Source organism: Tachysurus vachellii, chromosome 20, assembly GCF_030014155.1.
Source record: "Tachysurus vachellii isolate PV-2020 chromosome 20, HZAU_Pvac_v1, whole genome shotgun sequence".
Classification (NCBI taxonomy): Eukaryota; Metazoa; Chordata; class Actinopteri; order Siluriformes; family Bagridae; genus Tachysurus; species Tachysurus vachellii.
In genome coordinates, this window is record NC_083479.1 from 12,779,296 (window position 1) to 12,806,034 (window position 26,739).

Consider the following 26,739-nt stretch of genomic DNA (forward strand, 5'->3'; position numbering starts at 1 on the left):
AATTTCCCAGGTCAAGCTAAGAAAAAAATATTGTGGAATGCTGAGACATAATTGCTATTAGTTCGCACAGGCATCTACTCCAGGGTTTGCCTCTGGCTTCCTATTGTGGGAGTGTAACACTGCACATGAGCCTGTTTGTCTTCCTGTGAGTTGTCTGTATTATGCTTGGCATGTTTCTTTGTCTGCATCTGTCAGGGCAGGGCAGACTATAAGAGTTTCTATTTTTCTCGTCACGGATCACTGATACTTCCTTGTCTCTTTCTCAGTGTGGAGAAGCTAAAATATTTTTCTTGTACTGCATTAATATGGATTGCTTTGACTGAAACTAATGTAATACCATAAATATATTTTACACAAAAAGATTGTTTTGTAGCATGCAGGTGTTCAAACCATTGTCTCTTAAACCACAAACATCCTAAAGCCACAATGCCAGTTTTTTATTTACAGAGTACAATCATAAATACAAGCATTTTTATCACATACACAATTATATACATGGTGGTTTTAGGTTTAGATTCACCATAATCTGAGGCAGGTAGCCTGAACTCAGATCTTTCTGCATTGTATCCCAAGACTGTAAAGAGAAAAGACCTCCACAGATGCTCAAACCGGTAGCTCAAACAGTGGTCATGACTTTGAGAGAACCAGTTCTGAAACGAAGGATCTTCTTCTTGAGAGCATGTGAGGCTTTAATCTTTACCAAGGCTTTAGATTGCAGGGGTGCCCCAGAAGGTGTGGGGGGTGAAGGAGGAGCCAATGGTGGAGCAAGTTGCTGAGGCCACACCAGTCCTCCACTCTCGTCAGAGTCACTAGACATTGAACTGGAGCCAGGGGACTCCCCTTCACTCAGACTGGACTCCCACTCTCCAGGGCCTGAGTGCTTGTAGCCCCCCTCTGGACGGCACACTGAGGTTTGCAGTGGGTAGTCTGAGTGAAGGTGAGGATGAGGAAAGTGGTGTGGATGATGTGAATGAAGGTGCTGAGGAGTCTGATTGTAGACATAGGTTGGTGCAGAAGCTGTAGGTCTAGATCTGCGGGTGCGTCTGACCTCTCGCTCTGGTGTGGGCTCGGCTTCATCCTGGCTGAGCTCTAGTGTAGAACGCCAGCGGCGGTGCCCAAGGCTGGTCTGCTGGCGTCGTGATTTGGACTGGTTAGTGCGGCCAGTGTCTCGCTCCACTGTACTGTACTTTCGTTCAGGGACACCCTTCTGTCCCAAAAGGCTATTCTCTGACTGTGAACGACAGGCTTTTCGTCCAGGTTTCTTAGTTGTTGTCTTTTCTTCACTAAAACGGCACTTCTTTGGCATGGCCCGTGGCTTGGGCTGTGGTCTTTCAGGGGAGTAAGTGTCACCACCACGGCTGGCTTTTGGGGCTGCATGAGCACGAGATGTTTTGGCTCTCATTGGTGCTTGGCATGGCTGTGCTGGGATGTATTGTGCATTGACTAACTGCTCTTCTGAAGACGGTGAGTGTGGGAGCTGGTAATGATGGGGTGAGTCTGCTTCACTACTGCTTGGGTCTAAATCTCCAGAGGTGAAATCCAGAGATGTGGAGTGAATTCCTGGCAGTGCAGCCCTGGAATATTGTGTAGACAGCTTCTCCTCAGGCCTGGGATAATGGCTAGGGTGCTGCTCCTCAGGTCTTGAGAAATGAGCAGGGATCTGCTCCTCAAGCCTTGGATAGTGAGAAGGGGGGTGCTCTCCAGGGGAAAAACCCCTAAGCCGCTCCTCTTCAAGGTTATATGTGCACCATGTTGGTCTCTCGGGGCTTGAAGACACCTTGCAGTGATCAGGAATGAAGACAGATTCCTTGCGGCAAAGACTACTTTGCCTCATCACTCCTCTGGCCTCAGGACTCATGTTGGTGCGAGGTTTGCACTGCTTTGTGGCCAGAAGACGTCGCTGGATCAGACCCACTATGTAGGTCTCCACATTCTGAGCCTGATGGTAGTCCTCTGCAGTGGAATCAACTTCATCTCCTGCTCCATTACTTTCAGGCCATAGCCAGTGCTCCACCTCCCCACCTCTCTTTGATAGACCCATTAGAGGTGGCTGGGGGCCTGAGAGCAAGCGTGGAACTGGAGATCGTCCTGCAGAGCCTCCACAGTCCTGCAGTCCATCACGACTGGTCACAAATGTATCTGCTGTAAAGAGAGCCCCATTTAGAGCGAAACCAGAATGCAAGATGTCAACCATATGAAATTAACAGACAGGCAAGTAAACAGTTTAAGGCTGGTCAACAGGTTTTATTTACACCCGTATCTAAAGACTCAAAGTTCTTGTTTTATCAAGACTATGTTATTTCAACCACCAGCCATAAGAATTATTTTCCAATATGCTAATATAGTTAATCTTCATCTGACTGACTGATACAAAATATTATGCATAAGTTATACTGTATATGCTATTGTTGTTATTTAATGTTATTATTAATAAAGTTAATATAGCAAAATAAAAAAGAAATAAATAAACTAATTGTTTGAGCTGTTTGAGCTGTTTTAATTCATTAACATGCAGTGGAAGTATTAGCTTTTCTATACAGTATCAACCTATATTTAAATCTATCCAAAATAGTCTGGGTAGAGTATGTATTAATCTGATTAGTTGACATTGCACATTATAGCCCTTTTCCAAAAAAAAAAAGGACTTTGGTGTATTTTGACCAATGTGGTGTTCGTGGTTCAGGCATTTAATTAAATAAACATTAAGCCAGTGCAATTGTCTTGAACACTGGAAAATATCTGGGGCCAGAAATTAACCCTAGTGTTGTTTGCAGAGGCAGAGAGTGTAAGTGTGGTTTTGGTTTAAGTAAAACAGTATAATTTGCCAGTATGATTGAGTGCTGGCCTGTTTTAGACACAAACATCATGTGATATTGTATATGTTTGGATGTATAACACTGTTTATGTGACTGTGTTTATGTGATTTATCTAATGTATAACCATTTTTGACTAGGCCAGAAAATAAAAGCCCTTATGAAACTATATTCTTTTCTAAAAATATACACAATCTTTTATTTCATACTCATAAAGTTTGTGAATATATATAAAGTTTCATAAAAAATATTTTGAACAGTCACACAATGTAAACTATTGCTAACGTGCTGTGTGCACACATTTGTGTGTGTGTGTGTGTGTGTGTGTGTGTGTGTGTGTGTGTGTATGTGTGTGAGTGTGAGTGAGAGTGTACGTGCGTGCATGTGTGTGTGTTAATAACTATGGTCCCACCTATCAGTGCAACTATTACTACTGTTTAATTCATCACACCTGACCATCCTCTCAGTGGCAGCATCCCACAATTAAGGGATGTTTATAGTAGTTCATGTCTGTAAGACATACTAGAAGAGAAAATGTACTGTATCAGTGGACAGTTACAGATAATTAAGGCAGAGTATTCTGGTTGTGTTCTCATTGTGAGGAAACGATTATGACATGACACCTGAGGACAGACCTACTACTAGTTGACTGTGACTAATTTGGGATTTTATGTAAAAACTGAGAACGCAAACCCATAAACTGTGTGTGTGTGTATGCTCGCTTTTCTCTGAATATACTGCCGTTCTGTCTGTGTCCTAGGTCTGCATGCACACAGTGAGGTCTCAGTTCACAGCAAATCTCTTGACTAAACGGTAGGTCTGTTCCTGCCTGTAGGACATTTTGACTGATGTAATTATAGGATGTTTTCAGGTTAACCCCTTAACTGCACTGAAGTTAAAAAAAAACTTAAAAAAGGTAAATTCAGCAAAATTAGACTACCAGTTAAAGCGAGTACCATGAGGCATTTTAATTCTAATTAATTTCAAACGATTACTATTGAGACATAATTGTGAAAATGAAGGAAGAGGAGCTTTGGTGGGCTACTTACCCACAGACTTAAGTCTTTCACTGGAACTAGGTGACTGGATGGGGAATGAGGTCCTGGAAGAGAGGTCACCGGAGTCCAGAGGAGACTGACTCTCTCTCTGCTCACAGAAACCTGGCCAATTACACAAACTCTGAGTCAGATTAACAAATACATAAATCTGTGAGAAGTCTGAGTTTGATACAGTCTTAATATACTGTGTGCTAAAAGAATGTCCCTGCAGTGCAAACAGTATGACTACAACCACTTTGCGAGAGATTTTTGTTTTTATAGCAGAGCCACAGGCTAGCTTTAAACAGAACAGTATGGTTATATAGCCAATAAGTGAAACATTTTGTAGAGTACGTCATACTAAGCTAAATGCTCTCTGTGAAGAGTATTTGGCAATATGTTTCTTTGTTATGTTGATGAATTTAGACTCATCCCAACTTTAAGAAAAATTAACTAGTTGTTTGTAAGCAATGATTATTCTAATACTGACTCTAACAGCTTTGATATTGCTTATATAATATAAATCTCATGTAACCCTAAGACAAAATGGTATTATGTAGATTTTATGTATTATGTATCTGGGTATTTAAGTAATAGGTATTTTCCATAGTAGAAGAAAAAAATGTTTCAGAACATTACTATGTTTAAGCTGTTTTTTGTGCTGCAAATTTAATGTCCAGCTTCACTGCTTTTTTAACTCCACTGTTAACAATGAACGTAAACGGAATCTGATAGCTTATTGATGGATGGTGGATGTTAAGTCTGGAGTTTTTTTTTTTTACTCCATGATCCTCCTGTCTTAATAGCTTACAAAAATAAGTCTGGATCGGTTTTTCTGACCTGGCATGTGATCTGACTCTAAATTAGTTGATAAGGATTGAAGAGTGATGCACAACTTGCAGCTTTGAAATGCTCTTTCTCACATCACTGCTCACAATGACATTTACTAAGACACAGTACAAGGATTTTTTTATTTAAAAAAATTGACTTTAGTTTTAATGGACAGCATTCGGTAACTATGGGAAGAATTATTTTGGGTATGGGAGAGAATAGCTATCCACTTCATGCAAAGTGTTCAGTGTTCATGATCCATTAAACAAAACAAAACAGACTGCCCATCACAGTGTTGCATGGTGGTCTGTTTTTTTAGGGACATAGACTTTACATTTCCATGCTCTGAAACATGACGCTAAATAAAACAAACTGTGATTGGTTGTTTTACTTGTCAATCAGACACCATCTTGTGCGGTCTTTGGCCAATAAAAGCTGCTAGTATGGAGTCCAGACCTTCTGTTGTTAGCCTAAAAGTCTGCCTACACGAGACTACACCAGCTCTCACTAAGCCATGTAGTAGGATGTAGGCTTGTCATATACAGGCAATTTAGTCTTCTTTTTCCCATACTGTAATGTGTCTCATTGGAACGTTTCCTTCTCCTACTCTATCATCTTTGGCTAGCTCATTACAGACCAAAACCTACATCCATATTTCTGTAAAAAAAAAAAAAAAAATTGATTTGTATCATGCAAGCAGATTCACTGAAGAAAACCATGGTGTCATTTATGGTGAAATGCATACAGAGGTATTGTGGGATACACATTTATGTGGCTGAGTTACAGATCAATGAGTTGAGGTGTACCTGAACTTGGTCCGGTATCTCCTGTGTCTGTGAGGTGCTCCAGTGAGCTGTTCTCTGTATCCACTCTCAGTTCTCCTACCTGCTGCTGAAGAACTGCCATTAAACCCTACACACACACACACACACACACACACACAGACACACACACACCATGAGGACATGATTTTTTGAGTCACTAACATAACATAACATGTGTTAGTCACTAACATAGAGCTACTCTTCATTTCAACCTGCTCTGCTAACACTAAAAACGTATAAAGGCTGAACCTTAGGTTTGTGAAAGTTTCATGAACAGTGCAGCAGCTTCCAAATGCTGGCTGACTCATCAGGGAGAGCATGGAGAGGTAATAATGTGTGGCTGCAATCTAGCATGCTAAAAAACATTTATGCCTGTATTTATTGGCCGCTTAATAAGTGTTCAAAGATTTCACTTATTATTCAGCATCGTTTCAGTACCTTGGGTGCAAAGTGCTGGCTAGCAGGCAGCACTGTTATAATACTGTAGCTATGTTAAGCTCTGGCCAACATACAAGAAGGAAATATGACAGCAGGCAAACACCTTCAAATCCCTGATTATTATTCAGTTATTCATCTTCAAGCTTATTATTCTGGAACCGTGGTGAATTATTCAGTAGCTGCAGTAAAATAAATTCTAATGTTGTCTAGTCCTGCTGATGGGATTTAAGAGTTTTGTATTCATGGTAATAGTAATAGTTAATTGGTATCATTCTCTAAAGTCTAACTTATTTCATACAAACGTATACAATCTGCTACAATCTAAAATTATGAATAGTTTTTATTTTGTAATACAGTAGTCAATAATGTGTTTGTCCATCTCTCCAGTCAGACATGATTGTGTAAAACAAACAAAATAGTATAAGTAATAGTAAGTATATTTGAATCCTTTTCAAAGCCCTTAACTTACAAGAACTTGCATAAAATATCTACTAAGGCTTATTCCAAAAGGCATCCAAAATCTGTCAATTTTGACGCATTTTTGTTCATGTTATTGTGTTGTGACATGTACAGGACTGACTTTTTTTTATTTTAGTACTTTTTCTGGCATGTCAGTCACATAATTATGATCTTTAAGTGTCACAGCATTGCCATGTGTTTTAATCACTTTGTAGAGATAGAAATATACACTTTTCTTACTGAATAGAAAAAAGAATAGACAACTCTAACATGACATTAAAAAAATGTAGATACAGATCAGTGGCTTCATGTAATGGTTACAACAAACAGAACAATGGGGAAAATGTGATTTCCTTGACCGCGTTTTCTATGAAAATGACTTTGTTATTGGTGCCAGATGGGTTTGTGTCGAGCATTTCAGAAACTGAAGATACAAAAAAATAATAATAACAATATTAATAATATAAATTTTATAAAATTTTATATAATTTTATATTAATAATAAAAATAATAATAGTACGATAACTAAAATAACCACTCTTCACCTCTGTGATGAGCAGAAATGCATCTCAGGACACACAACATGTAAACGGATTACAATAGCAGAAGACCACACCAGGTTCCACTCATGTCAACCAAAAACAGGGATCTGAGGCTAACATCAGCTCAGGCTCACAAAAACTGAACACCTAAAGACTAGAAAAAATGTATAATATTTTATTCTCAAGAAGACATTTATGGAAAATTGTCAAATATGGGATTCAGCCCACCAGAGGTAGTAAAATGGAGGGCACTGTACTTAAGAATCAGAGAAAGTATGCATAAATCTGTTGTCAAGCTACGTTCACACAAGTCACCAGTTGCTGTACTCTTAAGTAGACAGTAGGTGTTCCTAATACTGGTAGGCAGAATAATAAGGTTTATCAGTGGGTGGTGCAACTAGCATTCCAATACGATTTCTTGCTGCTAAAATAAAACATTCTGGAGGGAGATTTGGTGTTTGTATATAAAATTCAACAGTGTACAGATACGCATCATATGGTATGAGATAAAGGAGAAGCAGTGTGTGCTCTATTGTCTTCACTCCCATTGATAGTTGCTGCACGTTTCGCTCTTTATTTTGCATAACGTTCAACTTTTCACAACTTTGTTACATTACTGGTCACACCAACGTCACAGGAAGTCGCTTTGCCACTGTAAGTCGCTGTATGTGTGAATGTAGCATTACAGTGTAAGAATTATCAGAGCCATATTATTTCACCCTGTCCCTTCAGAAGGTTTACATTTTTCAGTGTTTTCACCAGGAGATAAGTTCAGGAGACACTTTGTTCACTTTTCCATCATCACCGGTTTGTGACATACCAGAACACTGAGCTACAAGGTCAGATGTCATGATGTTCTGATGTAAGTCAGCTTTGTACGTGTCACTGCATAAACTCATAACATGTCTAAGGACAGCTGATGCCTGCTAAAATAACTAATCTTTCTGTCAGCTTATCTCTGTTGTAACTAAGGGCTAATGTAGTTCTTATGTATCCCTATAAACACAGGTATAGCATTACATGACATAATGAAATAGGAGTTCTCCTTGTACAAGACAGAATATAATCAAGCTATAAACCTAATGGAAGATATTTAACAAACACCAGTGATCAATCCCTTCATTTTAAATGTTAATCAATATTTCAAGTCACTGCAGTCAATGCAAGTCATTTTGTAAGTCTGTAAACTAAAAGCTCCAGTTGACATTCAATAGGAATTAAGCTGATTATTTACAAAATGAACGTAGGGCCGAAACAGACTAAACACACTGTGTATAATCAGTGAAGTCTTTATACAGTCTGTCTGATGCTACTTTTTCCATTACACTGAAGTCCTCTGGTATCTGTGTGTTGCATCCTGAGTGAGCAGGATTTAGTATTCCCAGATGAGTGAGAAAGAGAGGGTGAATCAGCATCTCATCAATGCACTCAGTCACACACTATGAGATATCCGGGAGTGAAAAGAACACAACGTCCCATTTATTAAAGGAGTCTCAGCCTTATCTCCCAAAATTAGTTCCACCTGATTGCTCTTTTCTAAATATCTGACCGCAGATTACACAACAATGAGTCAGACAGAGAAGAAAAAATATAAAGGAATCTCAAGAAGGTGTGAAAATTAAAATAATAACAATAATAATAATTAAGAAATGCCTGGTTGTAATATTCTAGACCTATTCCAGATTTTTGCATATGTGGCACTGTTAACAGCTACACCCTCACCCACACACCCTGATTCATTGTATTAACAACGCTTAAGTGTAAAATGACACGTAGGAGTGAGAGAGTGCATGTGGCCCAAAGGAACGGAGGGAAATTGAAAAAGACACTAGTGGATAGTTGACTGATTGAACTTGGACAAAAAGACGTCTGATGTTATCTTCAGATTCATTTGTTACCTATTATTATTATTATTGTTATTAATATTAATATTATTATTATGCGCTTAGTACATTGTGCAGTTCAGCAGGCTAAAAACATCCCATTAAAGTTTTTAATTACTGTATACTAAATGATTTACTGAGGACAATCTTCAGACATTAGCTTTGTATTTATTGGGTAGTTTTCTGTACTACATAAACATAGAAGCAGACAGCTGCAGCTCCAACGTACTGTAGCAAGATGTGTTTGCCTAAATTAGCATACCATGCTCTGCAAGGCTGTAAAAGCAATCCTATACAGTGATTTTGCCCATGATCTGCTAAAACACTTTCCCACATAGGTTCAGTGATGTATTAAATATGAAATGTAATTTATGACCTGATTTTTTCCTTTCTGCCATCATAGCAGAAATAAGAGCTGTTGCTGTGCTCTCATCTAAATGTGCTAATGCAAGTGTTGGCTTAAGCTCTGTGGTTAAGGGGCTCCTGTGAGGCCACTGCTTCAATGATCATTTGTTTCTCTGCAGAGTCCGTCCACACCCCCTAAATCTCCCCACCCCCATCACATGCTGAGCCGATCCACACTGCTCTGCTGTCCCACTATTGCTCTGCGCAGCACCTACTTCCCCACCAAAAATTACCCTACCTAAACTTGGATGATAAAAATGTCAGGGTATTCACAACGGCAGGGTTGTGTCATGTCAAAAATGTAATTTGATTTGTCCTGTATTTGATTGATGAGTCTAGAACAGTGTTGATCCAAGTAAGTGTGTGTGTGTGTGTGTGTGTGTGTGTGTGTGTGTGTGTGTGTGTCTAAACAGACCACATCTATAACCACATTTTCTATGAAAAGCCATAATTGGTGACAAGTAGTCCTCAATCAGGCACAATGGCGAGGTGGCACATCTGCTCTGTTAGTGTGGCAGGAAATAGCTAGGCTGGAATTCTGAACATAAAGGCTCTGTGGTTCTACTCGACCCATGATTCTCTTGCAGTGATGTCATTTCATAGAAATACAAAGACTACAGCGACGACAATAAGGCCTTTCTTTTTATCTTTGCTTGTGCATTCCTTGAGCTGCACCCATGTATGGTGCTGTTGGCCACTGATGTTTGACTGATTAGCAGTTTAGCCAAAGTCAAGGAATAAAGATATTTTCAGAAGATTCCTTGGTGTGAAATACAGTGTCTGCAATTACAGAAATGAACACATGCTAAAAAAATATAATTTGTTTTGATGAGTCACAAATAGCTGAAGTTTAACAAGACCATTATTTACTTTGAAATGTCTAAGGAGATGATGTAATGTAACAAATTCCATTGCTGCGTGCAAAGCTGCATGGATCTTATTCTCAATTTTAAACTCTCTTTCACTCCTCCACACTCAAAGTCAGACTCCATTTGACTAATCTACACCACTCATCCATGGAAGAGTTGGCTGGAGTCTGTACTACGTCTGTAACCTTACCCAACAGCCCTACACCCCCATACCTACACACCCATCCCCCTGGCCTCAGACTAAATCACCCAGTGCCTGTTAGCTTAAAATTATGACATAACACAAATTAACATGGGAACAGAATGATGTTAGGGAATAACTGGATGCAGAGAAGAGGACTGAGAGGAAGATGCCCAACAGACAACACTCAAACACGATTGTATTGAACATTTATTTTATTGACTCACAGGCCAATTGCTCTTATGCTCTTCTATCTCACTTCTCAATTGCTCTTCTGCTCCTTCGTTGTTATGCTGGCAGGGATACTGATTGTGGTAATTAGAGCATCAAGCCAACAGATACAACACAGTTTTCTCCTAGGCCCCATAGACTAACCTCCAGAGCCCATAAATGAGTTTATCCAGGGCTGAAATTTGGAGAAGCGGCCACGAGACAAACGGGTTTATACTAAAAATAAGTTCTAAAAGCAGCTCTCTGCTCCAAAGAAAGAAGAAACATTGACCGTAAATGATATTTAGCTCAGGAAATAATTGCCAGCCTCACAGTCACAAGAGCCCACATCAGAAAAATGTTCACTTAAATGAAAAACTAAACGTTTGCACCCAGGACTCATGCTGACTGAACCTCAATGAGTCCACTTAAACTTTCCAGAATCTAATACATTTTTCATGACCAATCAGAAAACAACGGCACGTGCACATATAATCTCCGTCCAGCACTCAGGCACCTCTGTGCAGCCGGACGTGCGAGCGAATACTGATAGCGGGCACATGACACACAGACACAGTTGCTCAATGAGGTACAATGCGGCACAATTCACGCACATGCATGCACACACACACACCCAGATTGCGGACAGTATGAACGGTGCTTTCCCAGCTGTCGCCTGCTGTCAGATTGCTGTCAGCACCATGATGCCAGGAATAAACTGGTCTGGTGTGTTTGAGTGTGCTTGTCGAACAGCAGGCCTACTGCATATCTTTACTAGCCTTGATATCCCCCTGGCCCCCAACACACACACACACAAACACATGGTGGCTTGCTGGTACACAGACCCCCCACTTCTTTCCACCAGAGCCTGTCACATACTCAAACAATGAGATTAGGCCTCTGCAGACGCTATTTCTCTGGAAAAAAGATAACAAACCTACAGGAGCAGAAGGGATATGGGGATCTGTAGTAGATGTTGCGGTGTCCTGTAGTTTCAAGAATCCAATACATTGCACTTTCCAGATATCATCTAACTTTTTAACTTTTATATTAAAATAACAGCTAAATGCAGAACTCGGCTTCACAGCCCTTAAAAACTTTTGCTGCAAATTATATTTAGCCTAGGAAAGATTGCTGGCCACAAACAGGATTGCTCACTTAAATGAAAAACTATACATTTGCACCCAAAGTATACTGTTATTACTTGCTTGTGGACGGTATTGTTGGGATCCAGTAGTAAAGTGTTAGTGTGTGGTTTTGAGGCACATGCTGACAGTCATCATCTGGTCACCCATGGTCTGATTTCTTCCATAAAAATTACACTTTCCATGGTTTAGAGAACTGACAGAAGCCTTGTGTGTGTGCTGCTTTCTGGATTGTGAGTATTCAATTATGCTGATGTTTTCTTTTCTTAACTGATTCATGATATTTTTTCTAATTATCTAGCAATTTGGATGCATGATATTTATTTATCCTCAACCATTAAACTTGGTCATAAAACTGTATCTAGAAATGCAGTTGAAATGTTCCTATATAAAAAGTGCTTGAAACATTCCTCTCATTGCTTGGTCCCTAAAGGGTTCTTCAGTTTATGTCTGGTGCGCCAAAGAAATCTCAAGAAGACACTTTTCATCCATAAACATGCAGATGAAAACAGAGACAGTTGTGTAACCAAACATGAGATGCAAATGTTTATGCATTTTGAAAAGAACCTCTACTAAACCTCTACTAAATCCAGGTTCAAGATAATAAATCAGACAAGTATTGCAGTAGTATAAATGAGTGTGCACTTTCTCTGAACTCTATTATTTTTACCTGCTGTTCTGCTTGTGGTTCCTGCTCCAGGTTTGCAGAACTAGGGAAGCAGTGCCGAATGAGTGGCCACGGTGCGCGCACACAGCCTGGGACGGAGTCTCCAAGACTGAGCGCGCTGAGGACGAGACTCTCCTGGCGTTGCTTCAGCATCTCCAGCTCACACAAACCGGCCAGAGTCGCCTCCAGTCTCTCCTTATACCGGCTCCGTTCTGCCGCCATCGCAAAAGAAAAAGCTCGGTGCATCATAAAACCGCTTTTTTATAAATAAACCCCGTGGAACAACTAAATAAAACTCCACCGATGTACTCTACATACACCCTCCTATTGTCCCGAGACTTGTGTTACCATTCTACCCGGTTAACCATGCTCAAAAACCGCAGTTAAAACCGCAGCTTCCCAAAACTCCAACTCCATTCTCCATCTCTGCTCTGCTACGCCTGGACTGCATGGGATTCTTCTGCAGCTGTCAATTGCTAATTAGCATACCACCCATATGCAATTCTGATTGGCCAGAATTTCTTTCCCTCATAATTAATATTTATAAGATGACCACGCCTCCGATCCGAGTTTAGGGTTTGTTGGTTGTATGATTTGACAGCTGAAAAGAGCAAAAGATGTCCAGAGCAGAATTAATGGAGTGATTTGATAAGTTCAAATGACCCACTTTTTCTCACTAAAGGTCTGGACAATGTTTTACGATATTCGAAAAGGAATTGTAGTAATAAGGATTATGAATCTGGATAGTTTGAAAATTTTCATTTAATTTGTTTTTGAATTCACTTTATAGAACACAATGAAATGAAATGAATTAAATGGCACAAAGCATTTACACCTGGAGTAAAGCTCTGGATTCACCTTGATCCAGAACAGGAAAAAGTTTGCACTAAAGATTAGTGAGATGAATGAACATTTAGCAATTTCAAAATAGTTGTTATAATATCAGATTAAATCTCTTACCTATTACCACACTCACATTTTAATTAAACAAATGAGATTATTGCTAGTCCAATCCAGGATGTATCCTGGTCTTGTAATTTGTGTTCCTGGCATAAGCTCTGTATTCACCACATCACTGAGCAGAATAAAATATTATTCGAAATATTATTATCATGCGAAACCTGTCATTTTTTTTTAGAAGCAGAGCAGCCTCAATAGTTTATCACAGTATCCATGGTGGTTTGGAAAATTGGAATTGTTTTTAATAGTGATTAGCTTTCTAGGAAAGCAGGTACCAAACAAACTGTAAGGGACAGGTAATTATTTACAACTTCTGGATTTTTCAGCAGTAACTAAAGTGACCTACAGCCTTAAGATAAAAGCTTTAGGTTGTATTTGTTTAAAATGAACGCTTTTTCTAAAACCATCACTAAACTTGCTGTTTTGTGCTAAAATTCATAGACTTCACAATGAATTTCTTCAGTTGTACTGTCAAAAGTACTATAACATTTAAAGCTTCGGGCAAGTGCTGCATTTTTCCTATAATAATACAAGAGCGCCCCCAATGTGGGGGCAGGAAAAATACATTATCAGTGTGGACACAAAAGTCTCAACAATGCAAATTCAAACAAATCACAGGAATAAGGCACTGGTGTGACAGTTGGTAAGTGAATTTATTGTTTTTTCTGTTACATTCTCACTGATTAAATTAGCATGACAGAACTTGGCATGGTGATATAAACAAACATAACAATTCTCTGGGTACTGCTGAAATTAATAACGCTGCTTTATGTTGAGATCAAGTTTGAGGCACTTAGCCTGGAGGCCAGCCCAGCTGACGACCACCCAGAACATGAAGGTGGACATGGTAGACAGACTGACCACCATGAGGGCCTTCATTCACCACCATGCGGTAGCCATCGGGTAATCCCACCTGCTCAGCACACTTCTTGCCAACAAGCATCAAATGTCCAAGAAGCTAGAGAGAGACAAACAGGTTTATCATTGGATTAGCTCATATAAAGTTGTCTTGGAATAATGATGTATAAAATGAACTGCTGAATGGCAAAGTTCCCTTTAATTATAATTAAAATATTTGTCTTCAAACTAGTAAAATTAATACTGTTGTTTAACCTACATTACTATGAAAGCATTTTTATTTAATGTATTCATAATGAATGTAAGGGGAAAAATTTTGGACCTGCACTGGCAAATAAACTTATATTTCAAATTCAATTCCTATAAAAAAAGAACTTACATTATAACGCACTTCACTTTTAATATTTTAATTTAGTTTTTAGTTGATTCAACTTTTAGTTGATTCCTTTCTTTGTTGTTGCATGTATCTAGAATTAAAGGATAAATCATCTGCTCACGAAGCTGCTAAAAAGCAAAATCTGTCTTTCGTTGTAATTTCATCCTATCGACCAGGTGTAGATTAATATGCAGTTAATATGCATCTCTAAGAGTGGTAGACAGAAACATAAAACCTAAGTAGGTATTTGAGTTTCTCCAGCTGCGGCATGGCAATTAAACAGCCTTGATTGGACGACTCAAAGTATTATTGTCCTGGGAAACAGCCAGATGGCAGGACAGTTGAGCTAGTACACAAGTTCCTGCACCGCTAAGAGCTATTTGCTAAGTAAGAAGAGACACCAAGAAGTCAGAATTGTCAACATATCCCCTAATAATATAGTGCGGGTAAATCTAGTACCAGAGATTATATTTTCACTGTAATTCCAACTTGTCTCTATTTGATCAACTGAGGATCACAGTGACTTTGTCGTGTATTGTAACTGCTGCTGACAATGATGAAATTCAACACAAATATGAAACCATCTATGAATATACACAACAGGATCCACTTACTGCTGCATCACTGTCCTCAGCTTTCGAAATCTGAGGTATGGGTTTTCTGGGGACTACCAAAAAATGAGTTGGAGCCTGCGGTGCCACATCATGGAAGACTATGCACTTGAAAACAGAGAGAATAGAAGGTTGTAATGAATGCATGACTCATTTGCTCACTCACAGAATAATAAAACATTTGCAGCAGCATTACACTGAGCACCTCTCGGGTTTTGGAATCAACATTCAGCTGATTAGGTCAGACTAGATCATGTTCAAACAGAATTCATAGTAATATCTAGAATGTTGAGTGTTCTAGACCATTTGTGTGCCATAATGCAAAGCGTCTGTGCTACTTTACATATTTATTTTTTTTTACATGTAAAGAAGTACGTGTCTTCCAAAGTTTGGAGTGTATCCAGCACAATGACTTAAAGCAAGTGATGCAAACAGCCATGCGTTCATGTATATCCTGTCAGGGAAAACAAGGAAACAAAAGCTTTTGATGTCGTACTGTAAACGATTTCTTTGGTCATAAAACTTCTCACTGGCGGCTGATTTAATGATACTGCAAACAAGCACAGCCGACAAAGTCTCCAACAGTGTCAATTTGTCTACAGGTTTGACTGCTGTTATGTTTCTGCAATGTTTTTAAAACCCACAAATACGTGAAAAAGTCACAAGATGGCGAGACACTGGTGTGACACAGAATGGCTAGAAAACACGGTAGTGGCAAAAGTGAAATACAAACAAAGCACGCTAATACACAGAAAAATAGCCCCTATTACCTAAGGTCACTTGGAAGAATTTGTCTTATGTTTGCTTACATGAGCCCATATTCTGCATACGCCTCAGAGGCGATCACAGTGATTGCTGACATAGGCAGAACATTTTCTACTGTTGACGGATCTTATCTTCCTCTGTAAATTTCAATACTTTACACATTTAATTAATGCACATGAAGTGCTATGGAATTTATTTTACAGTTAACAGGCTTTTGAAGGATGAATACAGCTGCTAATATTTGTTAGCCAATTATAATTTACAAGGTATTATACATAAAAAATATTATAAGGTTCACAGCTTGACAAATGGTGCAATTTTCTAATAAAATGTAACACAAAGACCTTGACTTTAGTCTCCAAACATTAACTATTTGTATTAGGCAACTCTGTTCTGAGCTTGCTGTTTGTTCTGAGAAAATATGCTTATCTTGTTATAAAGTCTATAAAGACATAGTTCATACTAACACACTAAAAAGAATTAAAACATTTTAGTATATTATTTTAAATACATTTTAAAATGCATAGCCTGCATTTTGTCCTCATACGAGATTCTACCTAAAAATGTTGCTGTGACATTTTGTGAAAGCACACAATTGTGTAGAAGTATTGAAATTTCCTTTCTCATTTCTTTTTGAGCATCTCAGATCTCAGAACATTAGGCTTACTATATAAATAAGAATCATAATATTTTGACTGTTTGTTACAGCCATAGAGGATTATATTCCTGAACCTTCCAACGACATGACAGATCAGGATCAAGTAAGTTATTAAGGCTTCTGAACAAACAATTTAATAACTATTATTTCTGAACTTTATTACAATTATATTAAAATAAGGAGCCCACTTTTGCCCCTTTTCCACCAAGGCAGTTTGAGTGCTGGTTTGGAGCCAGAGCCTAATTTATAATCAGTTCTTTTTTTTTTCGACACCAAAAAGCACCGGCTCTGAACCAGGAAAAGTGGTCTAGACTTAAGAACCGCTTGCATCAGGGGCTGGGGATGGGGTTACTGTGACCAACGTCGACCAGCGCCATTTGTAAATCAGGATTTGCCGCATTTGGATGCCAGGTTCGCAAAGCCATGAGCATTAACAGTAAAGCAACATCCACCATTGTTGATGTTGTATTTGCCGCCACCACTGCACTAACTTTGCTGTATAACGTTGTATACAGTGACATGACGCTTGGCTCCGTGATGGCTCTCTAGCCCTTGGAAAGGCAAACCGGTTGTTTGAAGGCTCACCAGTGGTACCAAATTCGAACCAGCACCAGCACTAGCTCTGAACCAGTACCTGGTTCTTTCTGGTGGAAAGAGGGGCATCTAAGCGCTACAGTTTACGACTGGGGGTATGGTAGCCTAGTGGTTAAGGTATTGGGGTACAAATCAGAAGGTTGTGAGTTCAAATTAACCCTCAATTACTCAGTTGTATGAAGAAAAAAAAAATGAGATAATGTAGGGCTCTGGATGAGAGCGTCTGCTAAATACTGTAAATGTAAGACGTTGTTATTCCCGCTAACCACCGTCTGGGGCGCTGTGATGAAAAACACGAGCTAAATATAACTTCTCCAACAGGATTTGCAACGCTAGCCGAGCAGCAGGGCTGGATAAATCGTATGCAAGACGCCATTTACATTACAAATGCATGGATATTTCTTCTGTTTAGTGTCGCTAACGGTATATACATGGCAGATTAAAGGCTAATGCGACTGTTAGACTGCACGAGCACTGTTAGCAAGCTAATAACGAACACAAGCTAGCTAATAGAAATTAACACACACCTGGTCATCTTCGTATATTATATTTGCGGGAATCTCCTTGCGAATTATTTTGCCGAAAATTGTATCTCCTCCGGGTTGTGCAGTTTGCGCCTTGGCTACCTCGTCAGCCATAGCGCTAAGTATAGCAAGCCAAGTGTAACTCCACTCAGACGTTAAGTCTGATATCTGATCTCTAAACTGTTTCCGCTGGATGTGTGGGGCTGGTTAAGCTGCGTTAGAACGGCTGTCTGACGCAACATCCAGTGGAGATGATGTGAAGATCAATAAAAGGCTACGTCACTGGATGAAAACGAAAGTGTTTAATTATGTTCAGTAAACAAATAACATACAGGTTGTGTGGATATCTATACACACACGCACATATTTAATACTCATACTGTCTATATTGTATCACATCATCTGTATTGTCTTGTATAGTATAGTGTTATTTATGTCTGTACTCTTGAGAGTCACAAACAGCTGGAACCAAATTCCTTGTGTGTGAACACACTTGGCCAATAAACCTGATTCTGATTCTGATAAACCTGATTCTGATTCTATGTATACAATAATGTATATATACATTATTATGTGTGAGAATGTTTTTAATTATATGTGAGAATGTCTTTAATTTTCAATAGTGTATATCAATCTATCATCAATTAAATAATAATTATAATTAATTATATTATAATAATTACTATTATAATTAATTAAAATACTCAATTACCAGCATGAAGGAAAATATCTTTGGGCCACACCAAATTGATACCACTAACAGGCAGACAGCTCTTATTATTATTGGATGAATTCAAATAAAAGGCTATTGTAGATCATACTGAATACAGAACATGCTAATACACAACTATACCACTACAGCAGAACTATGCAGATTCTCTCATATGTATTCATATACAGTACATCATACTGCATACAGTGTAGTGACTGCTAGTGAACTGACACAGACAATCAGGTTTATGCATTTCAACATTTATTATAAATAATCAATAATGAAAGCTTATTTTAGTTGCCATAGAATGCAAAAAAAAAAAAAAAAAAGCAAAAACCATACAGATACACTTTGAACTTCGTTAAAAAAACAAAAGAATAAAGAATACAGAAATTTTGGAAGGCAACCAGTACCTTAATATTATGATCCTATTGCAACTAGAAAATAAAAGTTACAGTAACTTTAAAAATACTGCAGAAATAAAAAATATTTTATTAGTATAAAGAAAACTTTATTTTTCTTCAGTCCCCTTTAAAGCACATTTATGGTACTTTTATAATAATGTCCCCATGGAAATATATTAATTTATTAATAATTTATTAATTCATGGTGGTGTTTGTGTCCACTTTAACCTGGAAACAAGAGCACTTTTCATACGGCTTTAATGGCATGGATAATACTGAACGTTCACAGACGGTGGTCATGTTATGAAAAATATGCTCCTGAGTAAATCAGCAGATTTTTAACAACAAGCACAAAACAAATGGTATTATCATCATTTCCTAAATTACCTATGGAAGACGCTGTGAAAGAGTCAACTGCACAAATAAATACGCTGCACCAAACGCTGCTAGAGTACCGTTAATTTCACACACTTGCTTACACTTTTGACATACTGTAAGAGACATAATCAGTCTTTTGCGTTCATGTACTGAGGAACTGAGGTAATCTCCAGTGACACTGACAGATAGCTGGAATGTCAGGAGGAAGTTCTGTTCCTGTATCCTACGCCTAAATGTTTCTCCAGCCACAGTTCGGCTAACTGCATCGCAGATGCATATGTACTCGCTTTGGACCCCAGGCACATTTTGTATTGCTTGGGCTCTAGATTAGTATCGCATTGGACAGGATGATAAACATGCACTATGCCCGGTTCTTGTGAACGGAACACTTTTAAATCAGAGTTGATGATCTTTGTGAACAAGTCGACATCCTCCAGCCCCCAGCCTTGTATTGAAGTGTCAAAACCACCAGCTTTTAGCAAGTCACCTTTGATTATGCAAGTGATCCCGAAGCCGTAATCTCGCCAGAAGCCAGATTTTTTGGTGAAAACAAAGTTGCTGTCTTCAGTATGGCTCTCACCAAAGACAATTTTGGGATTGTACTGGCTAAATACAACAGGAAAATAGGCCTGTCTCCCTTCAACTGTGTTGTATCTACATCGCTGGAGTGCGTCACTATTGAAGACCAGATCGACGTCACAGAAAAACAACAGGGAGTTATTATTCAGGCCAGAGACACCCATTTCTAAGGCGAGACCTCTAGAAAACTCTCCACTCATTGGTATTACAGTCAGATCTGCTTTGGGATATTTATTATGGTACTCCTTAATCAAGTCCAAATGCTTCTCTTTGTCTTGGTTGCTATCATTATCCACCAGGATGATAATTAATTTTACATTCTGGTTAGAAATTAGGCAGACCTTCTCAAAGTTGTCCATGAAGCGCACAAATGTATCATAGCGACCCATAAGAGGTACGAGGATGTGCAGCTTCTTTTGGCCTTGCTCTCGTATCTCCCTGTTAGACTCGGAAAACTGAAAAGGGTAAAAGATCTTGAGTGAATTAGAGAGAAGTGAAAAAGACTGAAAGTCACTATTGATTGCCTCTACTAGTTCAGCTACATCTAGCTGCTCAGGTTCATTAAAATAAGGCCTACTGAATGACTGCTGCAGGTAGACATGTCTCCGTACTGGCACGGTCACTTTTCGTCCTTTGTGCCTTTTATACAGCAGCATAAGATCCAGGATGTACTCAGCGCCATGTAAAGGATTCACCCGCCTGTAACCATACTGGATGTTTTTGAAATCAATCACACGACCACGAACTTTGGAGTTCTCATTGATCATCTCCATCAACTGGAGAACCGTGTGCTCTAAGGCAGAGCGGAGCACGTTGCCGAGACCCTGACGTGGCATATTCTTTTCACTAGTAGAGTACAGATACCTCCCGTTAAGGAAATCCCACTCTATGACGTCTGCTCGTTCAGTTGGTTGGTAGCGGGTATAGGAGGGGAGTGCACCTAGTTGCTGGTCCTCCCACTGCACCTCTGTGTTGCTGAGGTGGCTCATGCTCATGGTCTCACGATGTAAATGGATGGTGTGGTAGCGCAGCTGTGAGATCTGACGGCTGAGCATGTAGTTGTGTAGCCGGTACTGGTAAGCCGGGCGCTTGTTGGGGTGCAGAGTGATGGCGTTGTGAATCTTGCTGTTGCGCAGCTCCTCAATGAAGCCTTTCTTGTGCTCATAGTTTTCATAGAACAGCTCCTGCATCTATACAGATGGGAGAAAACACTAGGATGAGATTTTCAGTGGTAGAACAAGAGTTATATTATGTATTAAACAAATAATTAGGAACAATAATGCACTGTACACTGTTACTGTTGTGATACCATAAAGAGTACATATTTTGTACCATTAGAGTGACATACTTTCAAGTAGCTTTTAGAATAAGGTCTAATTAACATCTAATTCAATTATTAAATTCTTTTTACAATTAAAATACAAATGATTTCTGAAGTATCGTCATGGTGCTTTGGGAAAGAAAGATAGCAAATTATGTAATAGTATTAGATTATAACTTAGAATTTTATGTACTTGTTTAACCAGATGCTGTGCGGTCCATAACCACATGTGCTACAATTGTTTTTCCCAGTTTTACAGTTTGTACATGAGAGTTGTCACCCTACTAAGTACTGCAATAGGCTTAGCACAAGACTGTAATTGATGAGTTGAGACTGTGGGGGGCGACAGATACTTGTGATAAAATGCTGGCATCAGCATGATGCACATTGTTTTAGATATGTAGAGACTCACATAAAACATCAAATTGTACACTTGTACAATTGTACGGTATACATAAAACTGCCATTTCCATTACCAATAAGTGAAGAAACTTTAATCCTGTATGTGATATTCGGTGTGTGAAATTGTGAAATTCACATTATTCAATTCAAATTATGTCTTTTCCACAGAATTATTCATGTATTAACTGGTTTGAATGTAGTTTCTAAACTGTATACAACACACTGTCAGGGCCATGGACAAATGAAATGTTTATGATTCTCACTGGTTTCTATCCAGAGCATCAAGGAGCCAATACAGTATGATTTAACATATTAGATGCACTGATTTGTAACAATGACACCGCTGACTTTCTTTCTTAACACCTTCCTCTTTTTACCTCGACCTTAATAATATACTAAAATTACTGGTACAGTAACAGATTAATAATAAAATAGTACTCTAGTCCCTTTGTATAAACACGAGAAAGCTTTTCAAACAGCGCATGTTTTCAGAAATGTTTTCATTACTCATAGTATGTATAGGAAGAGTGAGGTAGAAATCAATAAATAAATCAATAAAAATATAACGGTGGGAATGACAAACGTGCACAGACGCTAAGAGAAAAACATTTTGAGAAACATACTCAAAAAGATTTTATACATCAAAACTGGAAGGAAGGAAGTAGTGACGCCACAAAGAGTAGGTAATTGTAACATAGCTGGTTAGTCAATAAACCCAAAACATTTTTGTGTTTGAAGATGAGTCATTTTGTCTTTAAGTCCTTTCAGTGAAGAAGGAAGACCACGTTTAGGACATTCCTGGGTTTCAGCATAATTCCTCCATTTTCACACCAGTGTTCCAGACATTAGCAAGCACATTTCACTGCTCGATTCCTCCCCTGATCTGCAGAGTACTGCTCCACTTTACACTGCCAGCTGAACTGAATACAGCTTAATCTTTAATTAAGTATGACCCAGAGCACTGTGAGTTATTATTTACAAAAGAATTAAAACTAAAGTGGCTGAACAATACTAAACTAACCTCAGTGTTAAATGAATTAAAGGACATTTGTACTAGATAAACACATTATATTCCTCAGATTTAACACAAGGATTCGTTCTGTCCGATTCTGTGCATAAAACCAAATTTGCAAAATACAGCATCACCTCTGTAGTCGTTTGTACCAGCATTACGAGAAATAGGCTCTTTGTGCAAAAAGGCTCTTTGTGCAAAAAAAATTGGATGAACCTAAACACATAAATCATGATGGCATTATTTCAGACAGTCCTTCTGTTTAGTCTAGCTTTCCAGCCAATCCTTCAACAAAGGCAGCACACATTATCATGTCTTTCTAACATCATTATCTCTTCATTCTGAGTCCATGACTGTATCCATAAAATCACAAGCTCAATTTCCCTTTAGACCACATTTTACAAGCCTAATATGTTTTTTGTATTTCTATGGTTCATTTATCAGTGCATTAAACTCTACATTATTTTCTATTTCTGTTCATGCCCTTACAGTTAAAACACAAACAGAATATTCCCATGTCGCTTATATGGTCATTCACGCTTTCCCAAAGAAGCAGCATTTGCTGATAGTGTCATGGAAATTCTATAATATCATTAAGCTGATATTAATCATATGCACAAGGCCCTTAGGAATAGAATTGTAAGAAGTATGTCCAAGGCTTGTGCATCCAGAAAGCGAGCGAACACCAGGCTTTGCAGCACACTGAAGAAAAATATATAAATTTAAAAAATGATGATAACCCAGTAAGGACACTCACACTCATATGTTCTGTGTAATTGTTTATTTGGAAATCAATTCAACAGACTGAAAACTCACTGTGTCCTGAAAGCTGTGGAGCAGATTGCTTCTCGGTCACTAATTCAATTGTGTTTGCAGCAAACTAAACACTGGCATATCTGGGGTTTGACAAACCTGTGAAACAATTCCACACTTTGGAGCTATACGGCCTTAATGACTGACTATTGTTGAGTTTCTTACTAAATCTTTTCAGGGAATGCGGTCATGCTGTTATTGTTAAACACTCAACAACAGGGTGGTGTGATAACATTACCACCCAGATCTTAATTAATTTCCTATAACAGCATATCTCGAAATGATTTATTCTTTTTATATCACAGCAACTTGCCAATCATATACAGTATTGTGACTCATGAATAAAGAACAATACACGATACAATACAATACATTTACAGATACATTTTATATTGTTAAACATCCACAGAAATGTTCTTTTTATCACTATCTATTTTTATGTCTAGTCCAGCGCTGACTGGTTCTCTAGACGCCAATGTAATGGCCTGGCCACATTTCCCTATCTAGGAAACCCTTTATTATCCTGAATCAACTCCTGGGCTCAGCCTTTGTGTGCAGCAAGCACCTCCTCAGCACCACCTGTTTAGATCTGCTACAGCGGGGTTCCTCCTGCTGCACCATGCAGCAGAAGCATGTTCCCAATATCTCTATATATGTGCAGATCTAATAAGCAGAGACCAAGCCTACCTATCTTCCATTCCCATTAATAAAAGCTCATTAACTTCATTCCTAGAGTTGTCATTACTGAAATATAGTTATAGTAGTTATAAACATTGATTCCCTCACTTTCTCTTGAAGTTAATATGCATACACATAGCCTAAAGGGATGGCTTTAACTCTGAATTAGTTTTTATGGAGCATCCACTGTGCAAGCCCCGGGGTATTAGTTGTTACTATAGAAACACTAATGTATTAGAACAAGCAAATGAATATAATCCTTTGATTTGCATTGCAGCCAAAATTATAGTCAGAGCCCTGCTGTTAATGATGTTTAATCAAGAACTCCTGACCAATCAGACTCCAGAATTCAAAATCACTGTTGTATAGTTGAAAAATATTGCATGAGCAAGAGTGCTGTTGTAGTGAATATCATTACGGCTGTGATTGTGACGAAAGTTTATACAACGGTTTTATAAACAATGTGTTATTATTGATTAACGGACCCTCTAGACACAACATAGCTTAGTATTTCGTTTATTTTTGTCCGGCCACTAGAAATAGACCTCACAGAAGCCACAGATAGAGAGAGTGTTGCGTGTTGTCATGCAATACACCGACTGCAGCTCGCTTGCTGCACAGTGGGCCAACATGATTTGTCCATCCATTCCTGATAAAACTGCCACCCTGGCTTCCTAATAATCTTTATTTGATGAGCTTTTGTATTCTAAGTCCCAATTTATTTTTATGACATATGTATCATTTGCTGTGTCCACTGATAATGTTAGAATTTGAGTTTTTGTGGCAAATAATAGCACTCATGGATTCGGCAAATCGAATTAGTGGACCAGAACCTGATTAGTGGACCAGAACTGTACAAACAGCATTAACACTACTTATCATGTGGTCTGGTTAGCTTTAACCAGTTTGGTTACAATACATAAAGGGGATCAGGTCACAAGTAGTGCAGATCAGAAATTCAGAAACTAGGACGAGGAATTGATGAAAGTCACAGTTAGAGGCAAAGTACAAATATCTCATGAGAGCATACTGACAGCGTTCACACTGCATCAAATAGGAGCTTTGTACACATATTTGCATTGCATTTCTCTTTCTCATATCTGTCTTCATTCTGATTCATAAATGTAGCAGTGGAGTTTGATATATGTTTTGAAGGTCATTGACTGTCAGTGCAATTTGCTTAATTACGCTTTGGGTTTTTTTAAGCTGAAGTTTTAAAGCACATCTCTGTTAGCTGTTCTACATCTAAATGATATGACAGTGCAAACAAAATGCCATATGGGTTTAGTACTGATTATCGGTTATTCAGGATGTGACACAATTTGCATCAAGAACTGACAAAAAGGTGAGAAAAACAACACGAAGCCACAAGGACTGAAATATTGCTAGCGTATGAAGGCTTTAGGCAAAAAACACCCACACAAGGAAACTGACAAAACACTGTTATTTCTCTATTCATAATTCAAATTAAGACATCTACACAAACCCTTTTGCATCAACACAATATTAAAACATAAGGATGAAACATAAGGTTATTGGCAGATTAATAAAGGCTAACAAATTAGTACCCTGATTCAGTCTAATATAAGATACAAAAGGTCTCAGTAGAAGAAGAAGCATTATTGATCAGATGTGTTGTGCATGTTTGTGAATAAATAAGTATAATACACGCTGTCTTAGCTTAATATCTATCACAGTCTGAAAAAAAGCACTCACTCTACATCCTACTCTTTAGTTATTCTTTGTCACAGATAATGACATAGCCTCAAATAAACTTATCACACGTTATAGGTTATTATGTAGTGAATGTTTTAGAGAAAAATCAGCTGAGTTGACAACGGTCATCCAGCATTTAGATAAGCATCTGATTTTGAGTGGTTTTAGATGTCCATTTGTTCAACTGTGTTCAAGGTAGCATCTTTAATCAAGGCTGCCAGGTTTCAGGCAATAGAAAAAAGAGATTTTTTTTTTATTTTATTTTGCCCAGCATTTGAGAGGAAAACAAGATCACTGTGGTGCATTAACATTTGTGATGTGCAGACATTATCCACTTCCATAATTTCACTTTCTGTCTCCCTCTCTGCTGCTATAGATCTTATAATAGAAATGGTTCTGTACAACACAGATACACCGTCTGCACTGGAATTTATCAGGTTTAATTCTGATTATTTGCTAAAAAGTAAGACCTTTAACAGCTGCAGAATTTTTTTAAGTAGACTACCCTGGTAACACCGTGACTAACGTCCTATTCCTTTCTCCTCCCCTGAGCATTGAGCAGTGTGATTCCTGCCCCAACAGGTTTCTATAAGCGTTTGCTTCAGTTCCCATTTTTGACTGCTAGATATAATCAATTAATGGAATCCATGAACATTATCTTGTAATCTGACAAATTGCAAGATTTTTATAACATTGTTAGCTCCAGGAGTAATTATAAATCGGCAAGCCACTACAGTTTGTAAGCAAAATGCATTAAGGTTGTCAGGTCTGGACTGGGCATTTGGTTCACAGCAGGTGCATTCATTTCTCTGGAATAATACAGCACTTGCAGAAAATCACATACATTTCTAATCATTCTAATCAATCAGTCAAAATAATAATAAACAAAACAAACAAAAAAGATTCTGCTAATTAATTTATCACACCATTTTCACACCATGTACCGTAGGACTTTGTACACCGGTGTTAGGCTGGATCTGGATCTGGGTATCAGTATTGTGGGGGATGAATTAACAGCTTTTTATTGTGGATGTGCCTGCCTGTGCAAAGCAGTGGGACCTGAGCTTATTCATG

General features: G+C 38.4%; 3 protein-coding genes across 4 annotated transcripts in view; all 3 read right to left on the reverse strand.

Moving 5' to 3' along the window:
* Positions 1-416: 416 nt before the first annotated feature.
* dact3a (dishevelled-binding antagonist of beta-catenin 3a) lies at positions 417-12,932 on the reverse strand. 2 transcript variants are annotated; one of them, XM_060895459.1, is made up of 4 exons: positions 12,308-12,932; positions 5,488-5,593; positions 3,863-3,973; positions 417-2,139 (listed from the first exon to the last, which is right to left on the reverse strand). In XM_060895459.1, exons 1-4 carry the CDS (start codon positions 12,551-12,553, stop codon positions 617-619), a joined length of 1,986 nt encoding a protein of 661 aa, XP_060751442.1. In that variant the 5' UTR covers positions 12,554-12,932; the 3' UTR covers positions 417-616. The 2 variants fall into 2 exon arrangements, with proteins under 2 accessions (XP_060751442.1, XP_060751441.1); XM_060895458.1 differs by having other exon boundaries at positions 417-2,142; positions 12,308-12,931.
* Positions 12,933-13,898: 966 nt separating this feature from the next.
* hint1 (histidine triad nucleotide binding protein 1) lies at positions 13,899-17,840 on the reverse strand. The gene is made up of 3 exons (XM_060896412.1): positions 17,654-17,840; positions 15,113-15,217; positions 13,899-14,222 (listed from the first exon to the last, which is right to left on the reverse strand). Exons 1-3 carry the CDS (start codon positions 17,762-17,764, stop codon positions 14,058-14,060), a joined length of 381 nt encoding a protein of 126 aa, XP_060752395.1. The 5' UTR covers positions 17,765-17,840; the 3' UTR covers positions 13,899-14,057.
* Positions 17,841-18,711: 871 nt separating this feature from the next.
* The window catches only part of chsy3 (chondroitin sulfate synthase 3), a 56,050-nt gene continuing 48,022 nt past the window's right edge, over positions 18,712-26,739 (reverse strand). Inside the window, exon 3 of the mRNA XM_060895457.1 lies at positions 18,712-20,913. Coding sequence (XP_060751440.1) covers positions 19,342-20,913 — 1,572 coding nt within the window. The 3' untranslated portion in view covers positions 18,712-19,341. The remainder of the gene's footprint in view (positions 20,914-26,739) is intronic.